Consider the following 20,103-nt stretch of genomic DNA (forward strand, 5'->3'; position numbering starts at 1 on the left):
TACAAAAAGAAAATTGTAGAACAATAGAGAAATCAACCCTAGGAGAACAGAGATTTGCATCAGAGAATAGAGGGGGAAAAGGAAAAGCCATTCTTCCCCATAAATTGCAGGATAAAAGAAGCTGAAGAAATATGTCTGTAGGTATGTAATACTAGCCCTCCCTTTCGGTTTTACAGGAAATATTGAGGAAAATTTATATATTTTTTTCACAAATGTTTTGGTAGAAGTGCAGAAGAACTTAAGACATGCAAAGTTCTACATCTAATTAAATTAATTAGGAGAGGAGCATAGATATGATAGAGTGGAGCTGGGAGACTGGAGACAACATACATCTAAGTTACATATATGCAACTTAAATTAAGACAATATATATGATATTTTTAAAAAGTATGGAATAGTATACTGTACCTCGTAAACTGCCCTAACAAACTAGGATTTAGTGTAGTTTGATAAAGGCTATGGGAAGCTACATAGTCTGATGTCAATGATCCTTCTTGTGATGTCAATAGTATATTTGGCTTTCCTGTAACATAAAGTGGATCTGTATGGTACAGAGGTCGAGGAGTAACATCAACTCCATTTGCATCAAACACCTGTGGAAAATGGTAATATAAAACAAAATAAGTTACAAGGTGAGGTTCCAAAATAATAAGTCCTAGAACATAGAAATAAAAGTAGTAGAAAATAAGTATAATATTTTTAGGGCAGGATAAATATGAAAAAATTGAATGATAAAGGATTTTATGCTTAAAAAGTTTTTAAGTAGGCATATATTTTAAGTTTTATGTTTTATTTATATACAAGCAATATATATTAATTTTGTGAAAATTCAGAAAGATAAATTGTTACTATTCATTCAGATTATTTTTGTATATTTACTTTTTCTGTATAAACTTTAAAAAAACCTTCCATTCTTTTTTGCCCCTTTTTTCTTTTATTTTTTTAATTATGTTTCATTGATTATGTTATTACAGTTTTCCAAATTTTTCCCCTTTTTCCTTCACCCCTATCCCCCACTCCCTCAGGCAATCTGCACACCATTGTTCATGGCATGGGTCATGCTCATAAGTTCTTTGGTTACTCCATTTGCTATATTTTACTTTATACCCCATGGCTATTTGGCGACTACCTGTTTGTACTTCTTAATCCCCTCACCTCTTCACCCATTCACGCACATCCCTCTCCCATCTGGCAACCATCAAATGTTCTCCATATCCTTGATTCTGTCTCTGTTCTTGTTTGCTTAGTTTGTTTTTTAGATTCAATTGCTGATAGATATGTATTTTTTGCCATTTTATTGTTCATAATTTTGATCTTGTTTTTCTTAAATAAGTCCCTTTATTTCATATAATGTTTGGTGATGGTGAACGTCTTTAGTTTTATTTTGTCTGGGAAGCTCTTTATCTGCCCTTCGATTCTAAATGATAGTTTTGCTGGGTAGAGCAATCTTGGCTGTAGGTCCCTGCTTTTCATGACTTTGAATGTTTCTTGTCAATCCCTTCTGGCCTGCAAAGTTTCTTTTGAGAAATCAGCTGACAGTCTTATGGGAACTCGCCTGTAGGTAACTAATTTCTTTTCTCTTGCTGATTTTAAGACTCTCTCTTTAACCTTTGGCATTTTAATTATGATGTGTCTGGGAGAGGGCCTCTTTGCATCCATCTTATTTGAGACTCTGCCTCCTGGACTTGCATGTCTATTTCCATCACCAAATTAGGGGAATTTTCTTTCATTATTTTTTCAAATAGATTTCTAATGTCTTGTTCTTTTCTCCTTCTGGCACCACTCTGAAACAAATGTTGGATTGCTTAAAGTTGTTCCAAAGGCTGCTTATACTGTCCTTGTTTTTTTTTTATTCTCTTTTCTTCTTGTTGCTCTAATTGGTTGTTTTTTTCTTCCTTATGTTTCAAATCATTGATTTGATTCTTGGCTTCATTCACTCTACTGTTGTTTCCCTATAAGTTGTTCTTTATTTTAATTAGTGTATCCTTCATTTCTGACTAGATCTTTTTTATACTGTTAGATCCTCACTAAGTTCCTTAAGCATCCTTATAACCAGTGCTTTGAACTCTACATCTGATAGACTGCTTACCTCCATTTTGTTTAGCTCTTTTTCTGGAGTTTTTATCTGTTCTTTCATTTGGGCTATGTTTCTTTGTCTCTTTGTTTTAGCAGCCCCCCTGTGTTCATTTCTATGTATTAGAGGTGCTATGACTGTGTCTTGGCAGTGTGGCCTAATATAGTAGGTGTCCTGTATGATCCAGTGGCACAGCCTCCCCTATCACCCAAGCTAGGTTCTTGAGGTGCACCATTCATGTCTGCTGAGTACACCCTCCTCATGTATTTGAGCCTTGATTGCTGTTGGCAGAACCATGGAAGGGATCTATCCAGGCCAGTCAGCTGCAAGAACCGGCTGTGACCACTGAACACCACCCTCTGCCCTCCGTGAAGAGGTCAACTGTGCAAGGGCAGTATGGCAGTTTTCCAGCATGGTCTGTAGCTGTCCACTAAGTGTGCTGGCCCTGGGGTTTCCCAGGTGGTGCAGGCCAAGGTCAACCCCAACCTGTGTTTTGTCGAGGCCACCCTGCCTGAGTTATAAAGCAATCTGAGATGGCTTTTACTCATTCTGGAATTAGAGATTCCCAGACGAAGCCAAGTTGTGAATCTAGGCTGGCTGCTGCAGGTGCCAGGCCTGGGGCTCCTTGAGGCCAGCTGGTGCTTGTTTGATGGGATTTAGGAAGTTGAACCAAGACCAGCTATTCACAGGGAAAAGCAGCTTGGGTGGGCCTATCAGTTCGGTGAAGTAGAGCCTTTAGGGATCTCCAAGGTGGGTCAAACAGTGTTAGCCAGTTTGATGGAATTTCAGATATGGCACCAGCTTGCTGGCTCTGAGGCTCTGTAGGGGAGGGTTTAGAACAGGGACATTGGCTTCTGCTCCCCTTGCTGCCAGATGCTTGTTTTTCCCAGTATGATGGTGCCTTTCAAGCTGCCATCCCAGCGCTTAGAAGGAATGAGTCTGAATAGGTGATTCTGTGTGTGGGTTCTTTAGGAGGAACAACTTGGGGCTCCAGAAGCTTCTTTCACTGACTCAGTCCCTGCTGGTTTTTGCAGCTGAAAGTTGTGTAGACTTAATTTCCTGGCACTGGAACCCTGGGCAGCAGGGCCTGGGGTGGGGCTGGGACCAGCCCATTCTGCATCTGAGCTCCTCCTACCAGTTTGAATGGATGTGGTTTCTTTAAGCCATAGTTGTCAGACTTCCATTCAACTAGTTTTCTGACTGTTGTGAGGGGTGGGTTCTATGTTTTAGTTGTAATTCTGATGTGATTGTGCAAAGAGGCAAACCATGTCCGCCTATGCTGCCATCTTGACTGGAAGTCCAAAACCTTACTTTCCACTTAACATTTTTATTAATAAACATTTCCAGAATACATACAGGGTGGGGCAAAAGTAGGCTTACAGTTATAAGTATGCAAAAAATAGAGTGTATTCTTATATTATTATTTATTAATTACTGTATTATTTTCCATATGAACAACTGTAGATCTACTTTTGCCCCACCTTGTATTCTTGGTTTGCTCTTTACTAATATTTCATCTTTTTGTAACCAAACCCAGGTTTGGCTGCCTGCTGCAACAAAAGACAAACTCATGAGATAGGTGGTGGTGAAAAAGGAAAGAGGTTATTTTCAAATTGCTGGTAATTCGAGATGATGGGAGATTCATGTCCTCAGAAAAATTCATCTTAAAATCTCAGTGCAGGTGGAGGTTTGTATAAGGATGGAGAGGAAAAGCAGATCAAAGAGATCAGGAGGAGGGGAATGCACTGCACTGCTTCTCCTGAGAGGGGAACACCGGAAAGGGAGGGGGCTTCCTCCTCTCATTTTGGCACTATCTCTCTTCAAACAGGATTTTGTAGATTTGCTGTGGACACTTTGAGGATTTTCATGGCTGGCGCCAAGCAGTCGTTTCTCCACTCCCCCCACCCCAGCAGGCTTCTCTACTGTAAAGAAGGCTAGATAATGGGTAAAAACACAGGGCTTCATAAACACTCCCCCAAAAAAGAGAGGGTTGGCCGCAGCCAGGAGAAAATGTAGCTTAATTGAAATGTTAAATTATGGTTACATTTTTAATTATGAAATTGAATGCATACAGAAATGTAATTAAAACTATATAGTTAAATAATATAAGGCAAATGTTCTAATAATCACAACAACAAAAAAATTGAACATTCATAGAATGTCTAGAAGATTTTGCCTCTCTGGATCACAGCTAGGGTGCCGAGCTTTTGTCTCTTTCTTGATCACAGCTTCTCACTCCTCCCAGTGATAATTATTTACTTAATTTTGGTAATCATTTCCTGTCTTGTTTTTATAGTTTTATTAAGCATGTACTCCTAAAGAACAGCACTTACTTTTTATATATTGTATTGAAGTTAAATATGCATACAGAAAGTACACAGATAAATGTACAGCTTAATGAATTTTCCCATGTACAAACCCATGGAGGAGCTGGCTGAAGTCTCTGAACCTTTCACTTTGAATTTTCTTATGGGCTCTTCCTTTTCTTCTCCTGCACTTTCCTTTTCTCTTGCTTCTTCTTTGGCTATGCATTCCTGTTCCAATTCCAACAACTCATTAGTCAATAAGTCAGGAACCACCTCCAGGAGCTCCTCAGTGTCACCCTCATCCACACCCGTGTTAAAGTTGCTTGCCATCTCACCCTCAGCCTAGTTTGGCAACTTCCTTATCTATGACAAATCCTTTGAAGTCATGGACAAAATTCTTGACTGTTTTCTTCCAGATGCTGTTTATGCATTCCTTGGTCATATCACCCCAAGTTCAAGCAAGGTTCTTGATGCAGTTATAGGTGTGTCCTCCTCCTAGAATTGCACCAACATCCTCTCAGTGTCTTCCTCAGTTGCAACAATAGCAACTGGGCAAAGGTCCTCCTCAGGTCGTAGGCCTGAAAAGCTGATGTAACTGCTTGGCCCATTGGTTAGATCCAAGAAGTGGAGTTTGAAAACAGAAATACTACTTTGATATGGGATGGTGATCGTCAATAAAAGGAGGATATCTGGGAATGTTAACAACAATAAGAAAATCTTGAAAGGTATGTTCTTCTCCAAATAATACTTCTTCATTGTGCTGGCATAGTAATTCAGGTAAGCATCTGGAAGAGCAGCTGGATCACCCATGACTTCTTATTGCTTCTGTCATACACTGACCTGTGTGCTTATGGATATGCTCAAAGGACCTGGTGTTCTCCCCATGCAAGATCACAAAGGGTTTCATTTGTAGCCTGCAATATTGCCCCCAAGGAAGACTTATCTTGTCCTTAAAAGCCTTGAAACCTGGATTGACTTTTTCTCCTTACAGATGAAATTCTTTTCAGGTATCTGTTTACGGAATATGATGTCATCCATACTGAATATTTGCTCTGGCAAGTAATTATCCTCCACAACCAACTTACCTAGAATTTCCAAAAATTCTTCAGCACTTGCAAACTACTTACTTTCACATTATGTAGAGAATAATGATTCTTGAGTCATTTAAGCTACCTAGAGCTAGCAATAAATTCAACATCACAGTTGAATCCACGGTTTTCTTTCAACATCACAAACTTTTTGCTTTGGTTTTGATTGTCATAGTGCCAGGTATACTACTATGTCTGGTCTTCAGTCCAGATCATTAGAAGCTTCTCCATGTCCAACATAGATCCTTTTCAAAATGTTGTTAATCTCATTGCATTCAATGAAGCAGATCCTTTAACAGTTTCTGTTTTTTATTTCTTGTTCAAGATTGCAGCTAAGGGGTATGGGACCTGCCTTATCAGCAAACTATAACCATCACTGATTTTCCACCTCTATAGTCCTCAAGCACTTTTAATTTTGTTTCCAGATCAATCACTCAACATAGTCTCTTACTGACAACATTAGCAGTGTATTTTGTATGCTTAGGGGCCACGATAAACAAAATAATGAGACTAAATCAAGCACAAGAGAAAATGATGGTATCAAGAGACAGGTTAAACATGAGGCTGCAGCTGATGTAATGCAACATACTCTTACGGCAAATTTTTTCTTTACAGAAAGAGTATCCTCCAATAAAAATAATAAATATATAAACCAGTAACACAGTTGTTATCAAGTATTATGTACTGTCCATAATTGTATGTGCTGTACTTGTATGACTGGCAATGCAATAGGTTTGTTTAATCTAGCATCAGCATAAGCATGTGAGTAATGTATTCCACCATGACATTATGATGGTTACAGCATGATTGGGGATAGAAATTTTTCAGCTCCATTAAAATCTTATGGGACCACTGGCGTATATGTGGTACACCACTGAACAAAACATTATGCAGTGCAAGACTGTAGTTTCTGAGGTCAATCTTTGATATCTGTTCTCACTCCGGAAAGGCTCCTCCCAGCTGCCTTATCCCCTGATTCCCTGTAAATTAGACAGCCTATGGTCTCAGGCATATCTTCATGAGATCCAAAAATCTCCCAGTTGCCTCCTACCACAACATCCACTGTTTTTGAGGGTACTCTTGGGTTTAAACTTCATGCTCTGTTGCAAATAAAGTTGGTTACTTTCAGAAGATATTAGGAGCTGTTTTTATAGCTTGCTTTTTTCCCTCAGGTTAAATCTCTCCACCGGCTCCCTAGAACTGAGCTTGGAGACAATGTTAAACTTCCCTATGAGTGACAACACAGAGAGGTTAGAGCAATAGCCTTAGGTCTTCTCAGCTCACATTTCCTGACTTGGAACCATAGGTTCATGGACCAGGGGAAGGACCCAACATTTTCAGGGTGCCACACATAAAGTTGACCTCATCATTGGGCGGGGGATAAGGGGATGGTTAGGCAGAAAAAAAGTCCACACCTCTCAACCATACTCAGAGGACTTAGCTTCAACAACAGGCATTTGGGGGCAGGATGAGAAACACTGAAGTTCTGCCTCTGGGAAAGAAAGTTCTCCATCTGAGAGCTGAGAGGAAGCAAGTTCTGTGTTCTTGGCCTCAAGCAGTCAAGAGCAAAGTGCTTGCCTTGTTAAAATGTGAGGGGTATAGGAGGGAGTGGATTTGGCTCAAATACCACAGATTCTCACCTTCCTTACCAAACTTTCATTAATAGGTGATTCTACATTTATTTTTTACCCTTAGGTCCATTTCCTAAGGCATTAAATAGATTAAAAAATAATAATTTTGCCCTTGCCAGGTGGCATCATTAGTTAGAGCATCATCCTATGCACCACAAGGTTGTGGGTTCAATTCTTGGTCAAGGTGTGGGAATTGATCTGTTTCCCTCTCACGTTGATGTTTCTCTCTCTTCCATCCTCTCTCTCTGAAATCAGTAAACATCATAAACATATCCTCAGGTAAGGATTAAAATAATAATAAATAATAATAATTTTTACCAATTTCACTAGGGAGTGGGTAATGGAAACTTCATGCTATCATGCTGGAAAAGTTAATTTAAAAAAATTGTGGTAAAGTGCACATAAGATTTATCATCTTAACCATTTTTAAGTGTTCAGTGGCATGAAGTATTTTTACATTGTTGTGTAACCATCAGACCATCCATTTACAGAACACTTTGCATCTCGTAAAACTAAAACTCTACCTGTTAAACAATAACTCCCCTTTACTCCTCCCCTGGTTACCACTATTCTGCTTTCTGTCTCTAAGGATTTGACTACTCTAGCTATCTCATATAAGTGAAACCATACAGTATTTGCCCTTTTGTGACTGGCTTATTTCAATAGCAAAATATCTTCAAGTTTCATCCACGTTATAGCAAGTGTCAGAATTTTCTTCCTTTTTAAAGCTGCAAAATATTCCATTTTATGTATATCCACATATACTACATTTTGTTTATTCAGTCATCTCTTGATGGAAACTTGGGTTCCTTCCACCTTTTTAGCTATTGTGAATAATGCTGCCATGAACATGGGTGTACAAATATCAGTTCAAGTATCTGCTTTCAATTCTTTTGGCTATAGACCAAGAAATGGAATTGCTGAATCACATGGTAATTCTATTTATATTTTTTTGAGGAACCACAATAGTGTTTTTCATAGCTGCTGTATCATTTTATATTGTTACTGACAGTGCACAAACATTCCAATTTCTCTATATCCTCACCAGCACTTGTTTTCTGTGTTGTTAGTTTTTTGTTTTTTTTTTAAGTAGCTATCTTGATGAGTGTGAGGTGGCATCTCATGTGGTTCTATCTGCATTCCCCTAATGATTTTTGATGTTGAGCATTTTTCATGTGCTGTTGACTATTTGTGTATCCTCTTTGGAAAAATATCTATGCAAATTATTTGTCCATTTTTAAATGAGTTTATTTGTTGTTGTGAGTTATGGTTCTTTGCATATTCTATATACTACCCTGTTGGCAGATATATAATTTTCATCTTTTTTTCCCTTATCCCATGGGTTGCCTTTCACTTTCCTGTTGTGACCCTTAATCATTAAAAACAAGTTTCTAATGTTTGATGAATTCCAATGTTTGTTTTTTTCTTATTGCTGTATGTGCTTTTGGTGTTATATCTAAGAAATCATTATCAAATCCAGAGTCAATAAGTTTTTTCCCCTTATGTTTTCTTCTTAGCATTTAATCGTTTTAGTTTTTACCTTTAGGTATTTGATTCATTTTGTGTTACTTTTGCATATGGTATAAGATACTACTTCATTCTTTTCATGTCAATGTCCACTTTTCCCAACACCTTCATGCAAAAGACTGTTCTTTCCTCATTGCATAGTCTTGGCATTCTTGTTGAAAATCGTTTGACATATATCGACGGTTTATTCCTGGGCCCTATGTTCTAGTCCATTAGCCTACTATATTTATTTATTTTTTAATGCCAGTACTACACTGTCTTGATTACTTCAACTTTTAAAATCAGGAAGCATGAGACCTCCAACTTTGTTCGAGATCATTTTATGTATTTGGAGTACCTTGATATTCCTTGTGAATTTTAGGATAGTTTTTTTTTAATTTCTGTAAATAAACATCATTGAAATTTTAATAGGGACTGCACTGAATCTGTGGATTGCTTTGGGTAGTATCAACATCTTAACTATATTACATCTTCCCAGCAGAAGGGATTTTTTTTCTCATTTATTATTGTTTTCTTTCATTTCTTTCAGCAATTTCAGTAGTTATCAGTGTACAAGGCTTTCACCTCCTTAGTTTATTCCTAAGTATTTTATTCTTTTTGATGCTATTATAAATGGAAATCTTTTTCTTAATTTTATTTTTGGTGTGTTCATTGCTCACTGTGTGGAAACACAATGGATATTTTGCATTAATTTCCTAACCTACTTTTTTGAATTTATTTTAATGTGAAATCTTTAGGGTTTTCTACACATAAGATCACGTCATCTGTGAACTGAGATAATTTTTCTTCTTTGTTTCCACTTTAAATGACTTTCATGTCTTTTCTTGACTGATTGCTCTGGTTAGAATACCCACTGTTGCGTTGAATAGAAGTCACGAAAGACGGTATCCTTGTCCTGTTCCTGTATTTCATCATTGTGTATGATATTAGCTATAGGTTTTGTAGAATGCTGCTGAGGAAATCCTGTCCCTTTCCATTTAGTTGAAACATTAAAAAATTATGTCATGAATGTATGTTAAATTTTTTCTAGATACTTTATCAGTTTTTTTTTCAGTCTATTAATATGGCAAGTAGTAATGATTTTTAAATGTTGGAACAACTTTGCATGCATTATTCCTACTTGGTCATGATTATCTCTTTTACATAGTATTGTTAATATTATATAATATGTATGTGTTATACATATGTATAGCATATAAATGTGTATACAATATGTGTATATAATTGTTATGAACTGAATATTTGTGTACTCTCAGAATTTATGTGTTGGAACTCTAATTCCAATGAGATGGTATTGGGAAATGGAAACTTTGAGAGGCAATTAGGTAATAAGAAGTTGGAGCCCTCCTGAAAGAGATCAATGCCCTTATAAGAAGAAAGAGAGCTCCCTAAATGTTTTTCTGACATATGAAAATACAATGAGAAGTTGGCAGTCTGCAATCTGAAAGAGAATCTTCACCAGAATTTGATCATGTTGGCACCCTAATCTTGGACTTTCAGCCTTCAGAACTTAAGAAATAAATTTCTTTGCTTACAAGCCAGTCACTCCATGGCACTTTGTTATAGAAGCCTTAGCTGATTAAGGTAATAGTACATGAAATATATATGCAAATATTACTCATTTATTAATACTACCTAGGGTTGTTTCCTTTTTTTGCTATTATCAATAAAGCTGCTATGAATATTCATGTACATACAGTCTTTGTATACTTATACTTCCTTCTCTCTTGGGTAAATTCCTAGAAGTGGAATGGCTGGATGCTATAGTAGCTATATATTTAACATTTAATAAACTGCCAAATTGCTTTCCATTTTGCAGTATATCAGAATTCTAGTTCCTTCACGTACTTGCCAACATTTGGTGTGATCAGTCATTTAATTCTGGCAATTCCAAGAGGTGTGTAGCAGGATCTCATGGTTTTACTTTGCATTTCACTAATGCTGATCATCTTTGATGCGCTCATTTGCCATCTAAATATGTACTTTGGTGTTTGTTCAAATGTTTTACTCATCTTAAAAATTAGGTTGTCTTAATATTGTTTGGAACATTGTTTATATATTTTGGATACAAGTATTTTATCGGATATATGTTTTGTAAATAACTTTCCCTATTGTGTGGCTTTTCTTTCCATTCTCTTAGCAGTGTCTTTCAAAGACTGGAAGTTTTAATTTTGATGAAGTTCAGTTTACCAATTTTATTTTTAATGGACTGATGTTTTTGGTGTCATATCTAAAAAATCATTGCATAGCCCATTCAGATTTATGTATTATAAACTTTTCTGTATCACAGGCCTCTTTAACAAAATATATGTTATACGTTGATTAAAAGTTTTAAAAAGTCAATTCTTAATTTTAAGTTCTCTAATAAGATAACCTACTTTATGACAATTCATTTTATGATATGTTCTGGGATATATGGCAAAGAAGAGGGGATAACAGTTACTACCTATATTATAACTAGATTAGTTACATTTAATATCATAACCAACTAGTTCTTAAAGTCATGAGTAGACTTTTCTCATTCCACTCTAATATTATTGCCAATAATGAATTATAGGAGCCAACTGCCAATATTATGCTGTAGGTTATGTTATATGGTAAAGACCAATAAAATCAATACATCAATATTGAAAGTGATTATTTCAATGCAGCATATTTGCTACCTTTAACATTTCATCAAGTTCTTCAAGGTGTCATTTTCAAGTGAACTCAGAATTCTAAAGAATATTACCTGTGTGACTGTCTTTGTGGTGGGAATATTCATTTTTTCTATTTTCATCTCTGGTAGAACCATTATGGTTTTTGACATACCCATTCTGCTTTGATTTGCACCAGTATATCCTTTCATTTGAGCTCCTTTTACTGGGCCAGTAAAACTAATAGTCTTCTTTGGCTGTATGCCAATGTTCCTATACCAGGAAAAGAAAACATAATACAGAGAATCCACAATTGAAGAGAAACTAACCAACAATAAAAAAGAAAAAAACATACTTTCATTTTAGAAACATGGAAACACTCTAAACATATAAATAAGAAATAATAATAGCTACTTAAGAGCTCATTATGTGTAAGCATAATTCTAGAATGTTTGCATGCATTATGTCAATTTTTCCACGTAACTCTGCTATTATTTATTCAAACTAGGGTTGAAATTTAAACCCAGGCAGTCCGATCCAAAGTCTACATTGATTTCTCTGGGTCTGTTTTCTTATCTGTATAATGAACATAATAATGGCCTCTAATTCATAGGTTACTTGAGGATTAAAAGAATTAATTTATACATTATGGTTAGGAAGTGCCTGACATGCAGTAAGCACAAAGTGTAGAGTGTGGTTGCATAGGCAGATCGAAGCATGAGTGTAAGTCTGGGAAAGAATATCATTTTCATACTCGAACAACTACATAATAATTTTTAATAAGAAGAGAAGTTATAAGCAAAATGTTTATATCCCAGAGAAAAATTTTGATTTTATTTTTGGATCTACTCTGTAAATTCCCTAAGAGAAAAATCTATCCTATCATTTATTAATTCTAGTACTCTGGTTGTACTGTGGATTTCTATAAAATAAGGATGAACTGCTTTTAGATTTTAAAAAGAAAATACATATTCAAAGAAACCATTTTAACAATAATTTCATGTTTCAATTCATAAAAGATCAGACAAAAATATTTTTAAATGACATATATTTTTCATATTTTATTCATTGCAGTTTTTACTACTTGATGCTTTGTTGTTGTCCACTCCTCTACTAAGTACATAAGCATGTTTGGGACAAGACCTTTGTCATGTTCAATGCTATACCCATAGTACCCAGGACAGTGCCCAGTATATTGTGGGCATAAAATAAATATTTTTTAAGTAAATGAGTAAATGAATTCCATTCATGCTACATTCTTTTAAAGTGTCTACCTCACCCTCTCCCCTTCAGTCTCTAAATGACTACCTCCAACATCTCTAATAAAAATGATCAATCAGGTAAAAACTCCTTAAATTATTTCTCCACCTTCATTACATTCTTCTCGCACATTCTACAGACTCATATAAACCCATTTTCATTTCTTTCTTCCTCTTTCAGTAAAAGAGTTGCCATTCTTATCTAAGGCTATCTTTCTATCTATGTTTTGAAACTTGTCTCTTACTACTTTCTCAGGGACTCTTTTCCATCAATAATTCCCTGTCTCCTACCTCTTATTTCCTATCTTTTCCCCTTGAGAATAAAATTATGCTCCAGTCATCCCCTAAACTTAAAAATCTTTCCTTTAGCTATGTCTTCTTCTATCTATTACTATATTTCTCCTTCATGTCTAACTTCTTAAAATATTAGACAATAACACTGGCTACTTCCTTACTCCTCATATTTGCTTCATAATTCACTACAATCCAGTTCTATTCTCTCCTCTCCTACGATTGCATAGAAACTAATTTCATTAAAATTACCTAGTCCTTCAAAATGTCAAGTGCTAGGGATTCTTTTCAGCACTTATCTTTGCAGCATCTGGCAGTTGACCATTCCCCCCTCTTCTTAAAATTAACTTCTCCAGTTGGTCTCTTATTCTTCAGCCTCCTTGTGACCTCCAATCACCTGGCCCTACCATCTTCTGCTAATTAGTACTTCGTAGTTTTCTCTTCTTTCTATACTTAATCCAGAATACACAAGTCATCAAGGAAATCATTCCTTTAACATTGTCTTCAACTCATTTTCTTTTCCCCTAGCATTTGCTCTCCCATCATTACAAAAATCCAGTCTTTCCATTCTAGTTTTAGTTTATTAGTTTCCTCTTTTGAGGACTGCACTTAGGCTCAAACCTCAGTTATCTGTTTTCACACCATATATACTATCCCTGAGTAAATGTAACAAAACCCATGGATTCAATGACTACTTATATTCCACTTCCTTTTGGCAATCTACCATTATCATCACTATTTCCTTTCCCTCATCACCTGAAGACTTTTTATCCTGAAGTACTGATTCTCTCCAATACTGCTCCTGGCACAATTCCTGAGTATTTCAATATCTATGAAGGTAATCCTTATACTATGGCTTCTTAACTCCTTGAAGTCTTCTCAAATAAATACTATTGTCCTTGCTGCATCAGCTACTTGTTCCCATGATCATAGCAAGGTCAACCATCACTTCCTATTTTTCTAGTTTATTCACTCTTTTAAACCCCAACCTCAAACACCTGTCAACTCTGTTATGACCCTCAAACCCTTGTTGCTACCATGTTTTATTCCCTTACCCACCCCTTTCATGCAATCTCTTTTCTCCTGAATTTAAGGTTCATTAATAGAATCCATAATTGTTATAATCACTCTTTACATTCTCGCTCCTTTTCTTCTTTGAATTTCCAGCAAAACTAAAACTTTATTAATTCCAGTTATCATCTTACTTTGAGTCTGCACCTATACATTAACCATGTTTCTAGTGTCTATAAACTCAGTGTTTTAACATCTGCCCTACATGCATTGGTCAAACATATCTTGTTCTGGATAACCTGTTATGTCCAAGTCACCTTTCCTTGGCTTCCTGCCTCCCATGTTGCCCCTCACCACCAGGGGCATGATTTTCTAATACAAATCAACTAATCTATAGTCCACACCCCCAACTACCTCCCTTATTGGGCTCTTGCACTCTGATGCATTGTACACCTTCCCTAATCACCCTATAGCCAGGTATCTGGTAACTAGGAACCATATGTGCCAGAATCCACTGAAATTATTCAAACTAGCTAATCCTACATCTATGTACCACCCTGCCTCACATATTTCTTCTAACCAAAACCACAATCAAGACACTTTACCACAGTTCCCCCTCTCCCTCTGGTTGGTGGCTGATCCTAGTGTTTCTCCACGTGGTCTCCTGTGGCATCGAGGTGGCCCCTGCTCTTGGGAACCCTGAGTAAAAACTATTTTTTTCAATGGTGATTGTCTCCTGATCTTTTGCCTTATTATACTTCAAATTTTCTATTAATACACTATATTTTAATTTAACTCAAACTGAGCACCTAAATGAAACTGGAGGAAAAAATATTCAAACATGATGTTAGAGCTCACTTTATATAATGGCTTGTTACCTGAAAGTAGGTCTTTAATGTGCCAACAATCATAGTGCATTTTCTTGATTCATTTTTTAACTACACCTTCTAAGGCCACTATATCATACTCTCTCCTTGAAGACCAACAACTCCTCTCCCATCTTTACCTTTAGCTGATTCAACGAGAAAATTGAAGCAATCAGGTAATTTCCAAATACTCCCATTGTCACATCTAGGCACCTACCTGTATCTGTGCCTATAATCTCTATTTCTCTCCATGTTATGCTGGAAGAGTTATCTATGAATTTAGCTTAGGTCAATTCCTCTACAAGTGCACTAAATTCCACTCTTTTTGCCTTTAAAAGGACACTGTTGTAGTAATTCTCTCTCAAAAGTTATCTATCACAAGCTTTTCTCTCTCTACTGGATTATTCCTTTCAGCATGTAAACATACTGTTATTTCTCCTATCTTAAACAAAAAACTTCTTGACTGCATCTACCTCTCCAGCTACCATCCCATTTCATCTTTCCTTTAATTATAGCAAATCCTTGGGGGAAAAAAATTGTCTACACTTATCATTTCTAACCTCCTTCTTTATATACTCTTTTGACCCTGACTTTATCATATTTTTGTTATTTCACCAAAGGGATTCTTACCAAGGTCCAGTCACTTCCACGATATTAATTCCTGTGGTTGTTTCAATGTTCTTTTCTTACTTATCAATAGCATTTACCCATTTGTTCATTCTTTTTTCTTTGACCTTTTTTTTAAACTTAGATTACAGGATATTTTCCTTACTTAGTTTTCCTTCTACTTTTTTTCATCCTTGGATTTCTTCCCATTCCTATCTACATTCATAGCCTAGGTGAACTCATCCACACTGTCATGATTTAAATGCCATTTATGTGATGATTCCCATATATCTCTTACTGGACCACTGGAAAAATATATTCATCTATTTTCTTAACACTTCTAACTAAAAATTAGCATGTCCAAAATTTGAGTACCCCACAATCTTGCCCTCACCCCATCCAACAAATGTACTCTTCTTGCAGTAGTCCCATTTCTGTTAAAGGTAATGCTATTCTTTCTGTTTCTCTGGTGAAAAAAACTTCAAAATATGCCCTGAATCCAACCATTTGTCACCAACTTTTTGCCACCATCTTGGCCCAAACACTATCCCACCTTTCTTAGAATATTGCAGTAGCATTCCAACTCATCTTGCTGAACCTCAATCCCCTGAAGTTTATTTTCAACACAGCAACCAGAGTGAGCCTTTAAAACACAAGTCAGATCACATCACTACTCTGCCTGAAACCCTCTATTCATTTCCCTTCACATTTAGAGTAAAAGCCTAAGTTCTTTCTCTGACCTAAAAAAGTCCAACACGCATCCAGTTAGGTCTCTGATTTCATGTTCTATGCATTTTGTCTTGTTTACTCTGCTCCAATCGCATTGGCATCCTTGATATTTCCATATCAGAGCCTTTGCATTTGCTATTGCCTTTGCCAGAAATTCTCTTCCCTATACATGTAAATGCTTAGCATCCTCACTTTCTTCAGGTCTTAAAACTATCTTAGTGTGACCTTCTCTGGCTTCCCTATCTAAAATGTCAAATACCCCTTTCAAGTATTTCATATTCCCATGTTTTATTTTTCTACCTTTGTACTTTTTACTAATTGTATATGTCACACACAAGTAGTATTTAGCATTTTTTAAATTTTTAAATCATGTTTATTCTATTACAGTTGCCTCAATTTTTCCCCTTTGGCCTCCTCCACCCATCCCACCCTGCCCCCATCTCCACAGTCAATTCCCACTCTGTTGTTCATGTCCATGAGTCATTTGTATATGTTCTTTGTTTAGTCCCTTCTTCTTTCCACCATTGTCCTCCTTCCCCATCCCCTCTGGTCACTTTCGTCTGCTCCATGTTTCCATGCCTGTAGTTTATTTTGTTCATTAGTTTATTTTGTTGAATAGACTCCACTTATAGGTGAGATCATATCGTATTTGTCTTTCACTGACTGGCTTATTTCACTTAGCATAATATTCTCCAGTTCTATCCATGTGTTGCAAAAGGTAGGAGTTCCTTCTTTCTTTCCTTTTCTTTTTTTAAATGCAGATTGATTTTACTTTTTAAATGTCAAAATCCATTATAAAATATAACAGAATTTAAATCCATTATAAAGTCTCAGCAATTAAAACAACATGACACCAGCACAGAAATAATCAAGTAGATCAATAAAATAAAATAAGCATTCTAGAAACAAATGTATATATCTGTCTAACAATGTAATATATGATTAAATTGATATTTCAAATCAATGGGGAAAATAAGGCTTATTCAACAAATAAGGTGCATGGACCACTATTACCTGAAATAAAACAATAGAGCCCTATTTCACATATTATACAAAAAATATTCAGGTGTGTTAAAAATCAATATGTAAAATCTAAGGAGTTTTAGGAGAAAATACAAAATAATATTTTTCTTGCCCTAAAGTAACATATTCAAACCGAGACACTATAAAGTCAAATATTGACAATAAAAGTATATTAAACATTTTAGACTGTACAGTAATATACATATAAAAAAGTTAAAGAACAATTAATAGAATAGGAAAGTATTTGCAACGCATCTAAAAAAGGATTAATAGTTGTTTTTTTTAGGAAAAAGTTCTTCCAAAAAGTCATATAAAGCTTTTTAAAAATAATAGGAATAGTCAAGAAATATACAAAAACAGGTTTAGTTTCAACAAATAATAAAGTAACAATTAAAATAACATCATTGTCACAATCATATTAATAAGTGTTAAAAATATTGGTAATATCAAGTATTGGTGACTGTGAAAGGAACTGGGTATTCAGAGACTCTTTTCTTCATCTTCTTAAAGCAGTCCCTTTAGCATATTTTGCAATGCTGGTTTGGTGGAAATGTATTCCTTTAGCCTTCTTTTGTCTGGGAAACTCCTTATTTTGCCTTCCATTTTAATTGAGAGCCTTGCTGGGTAGAACAGTCTTGGTTGCAGGCCTTTGCTTTTCATAACTTGGAATATTTCTTGTCATTCCCTTCTGGCTTGTAGTGTTTCTGTTGAGAAGTCAGCTGCTATGAAGGAGTCCTTGTATCGGGGCTCCCTTGTATGTTACTACCTCTTTTTCCCATGCTTCCTCTAGGATTCTCTGCTTTTCTTTTATATTTGCCCTTTTAATTATGATGTGCCTTGGAGTGGACCTCAATGAGTTTGAGGTCCTCTTGAATGGGACCCTCTGTGCTTCCAGGACTTGTGTAACTTTTTCTCTCCTCAAATTAGGAAAGCTTTCCATCATTACTTTTTCAAACAGATTCTCTCTCCCTTCCTCCTCCTCCTCTTCTCCTTCTGGTATCCCTATTATATGGATATTATTATGCTTCAGGTTGTTCTGCATTTCCCTCAGTGCCTCTTGGTGCTTTTTTGAGTCTTTTTCCAATTTTCTTGCTCTTTCTGGGAGCTTTTTTCTACCTTATCATCCAGCTCACTGATTTGATCCTCGGCTTCATTCCTTCTGTTTTTGATCCCTTCTGCTGTGTTCTTCAATTCAGAATTTGTATTCTTCATTTCCTCTTGTCTCTTATTGATAGTTTCTATGTTCTTTTTCATGCTGATATAGTTTTCAGGAAGTTCCTCGTAGTTTCCCTGTAGTTTTTGGTAATTCCTTCTGAGCTCGCTGAGCTCATTGAGCTTCCTTAGAACCATTGTTTTGAACTCAATATCTGATAATTTACTTGCCTCTATTTCATTTAGTTCTCTTTCTGGGGATTCCTCCTTTCCCTTCAACGGGGGGTGTTTCTTAGTCTTCCCAATATCTGTGAGACTCTTCTTTTTTGCTTCTGGTTCTTAAATTGATCTGTCTTGATTTTCTGACTTTGTGGTGTGAACTTCTGTGGTAGGAGACCATTGTTTTTTCTTTCTGGATCTGCCTCTGATGATGTCAGATGTTGACCCTGCCTGACCTTAGGCAGTCTGAGACTTCCAGGATTCTACTCTCTGTGGCTTACCTCCTCCAGCTGTTAATCTAGTCACTCTGTACTTAGCACTCAGGCTTAGACACCACAGGGTGGGGCAGAGTCCCTCCTGGGGGCAGGGTTATCAGGTCCTCTCATGCTGCTGCTCTCAGGGGTATGGTCTGCCTGAGCCAGATGGCTGCTGTCACATGGGGGAGGGGTCAGCCCTGGGATCCTGCCAGCCACTCTCAGTTCTCTACCCAAAGCCTCTGTCTCCAGTCTCTCCTCTAGGCCAGTCTGTGCCTCTTTTAGCCAGGGATCTACTATCTGTGGCTGCCACTCTGTACTCAGTAGTCAGGCTTTAGCACCACCAGGAAAGGGCCAAGTCCCTCCTGGGGAAGGGGCTATTGTGTCCTCTCATGCTGTTGCCACTCAGGGGAGTGGTCTGCTTGAGCAATATAGCTGCTGCTGTATGAGGGATGAGTCAGCACCAGGATCCCACCGGCAACTCTCTCAGTTCTTACCCAAAGCCTCCTTCCCCAGTTTCTCCTCAAGCATCTCTAGCCCACTGTGCCCCCGCCTTTGCCAGAGATGAGGGTAAGTGATTGCAAATAAAAATTTATGCATTGGCCCTTCAAAATTCTCTTTGTATCTCCAGCTGCCTCTCTCTGGCAGAGAGCAACCCTGCTGCTTTTCACAGCTGGCTGTTATCTGTATATTTTGGGGGCTTTGGTGCTTTAAGTTGGGGACCCCTGCTTATGGGTTAGACCCTGCTCTCCTCAGGGGAATCCAACTGGCCGCTTCAATATTCTTCTGGTGCTGCGACCCATGGGCACCCCAGTGAGTCTCTCCTGCAGTCCTTACCAGTTAAGTCATGCTAAAGCTGATTCTTCTGTCTGAGGTTATAATGCTCCTCTCTTGCTATTGTTCAGTTGTTTGTTCTAGGTGACTTCTCCACAATTTAGTTGTAATTCCAGATTTGTCCTGGGAGGAGGTCAGTTTGTTCCATTCACTTCTCCGCCACCTTGATTCTCCACATTTAGCATTTCTTACTCATGTATCTTTTTCTTATCTTATGAATTAGCTGTTACCCATCCTCCCCCTCCCCAAACTTTAGAATGAAATTTCTGTGAGGGTAGTGATTTGGGGCTATTTTGTTTCTTCTTATATTCCTAATGCCTACAATAGTACCCAATACACAGTAGCTGCATAATAAATATTTGTTGAATGAGTGAATAACCCCCAAATCATTACATTCGACTCAAAACATTCTCAGTCTTCATACTCAAATGTTTATCAGCCTACTGGGTAGCCCAAGCCAAATATCTACCAGACATTTCAAACTGAATAGATGCATAATGAAAACATTTCACATTTACTCATGAAGCACTTCTTCCTTTTATTTCCTATGGGAACTTAGACAAAAATGACAATTTGGTTAAGTCACTAGGATCTTAT

General features: G+C 36.8%; 1 protein-coding gene across 1 annotated transcript in view; it reads right to left on the reverse strand.

The window, feature by feature from the left end:
• Window positions 1-20,103, reverse strand: part of DNAI4 (dynein axonemal intermediate chain 4) — an 89,060-nt gene that overhangs the window by 62,366 nt on the left and 6,591 nt on the right. The window contains 2 exon segments of the mRNA XM_054572654.1: window positions 409-593; window positions 11,358-11,535. Coding sequence (XP_054428629.1) covers window positions 409-593; window positions 11,358-11,535 — 363 coding nt within the window.

Source organism: Pteronotus mesoamericanus, unplaced genomic scaffold (assembly GCF_021234165.1).
Source record: "Pteronotus mesoamericanus isolate MK-2021 breed Mesoamerican mustached bat unplaced genomic scaffold, CSHL_Meso_final contig_105, whole genome shotgun sequence".
NCBI lineage: Eukaryota > Metazoa > Chordata > Mammalia > Chiroptera > Mormoopidae > Pteronotus > Pteronotus mesoamericanus.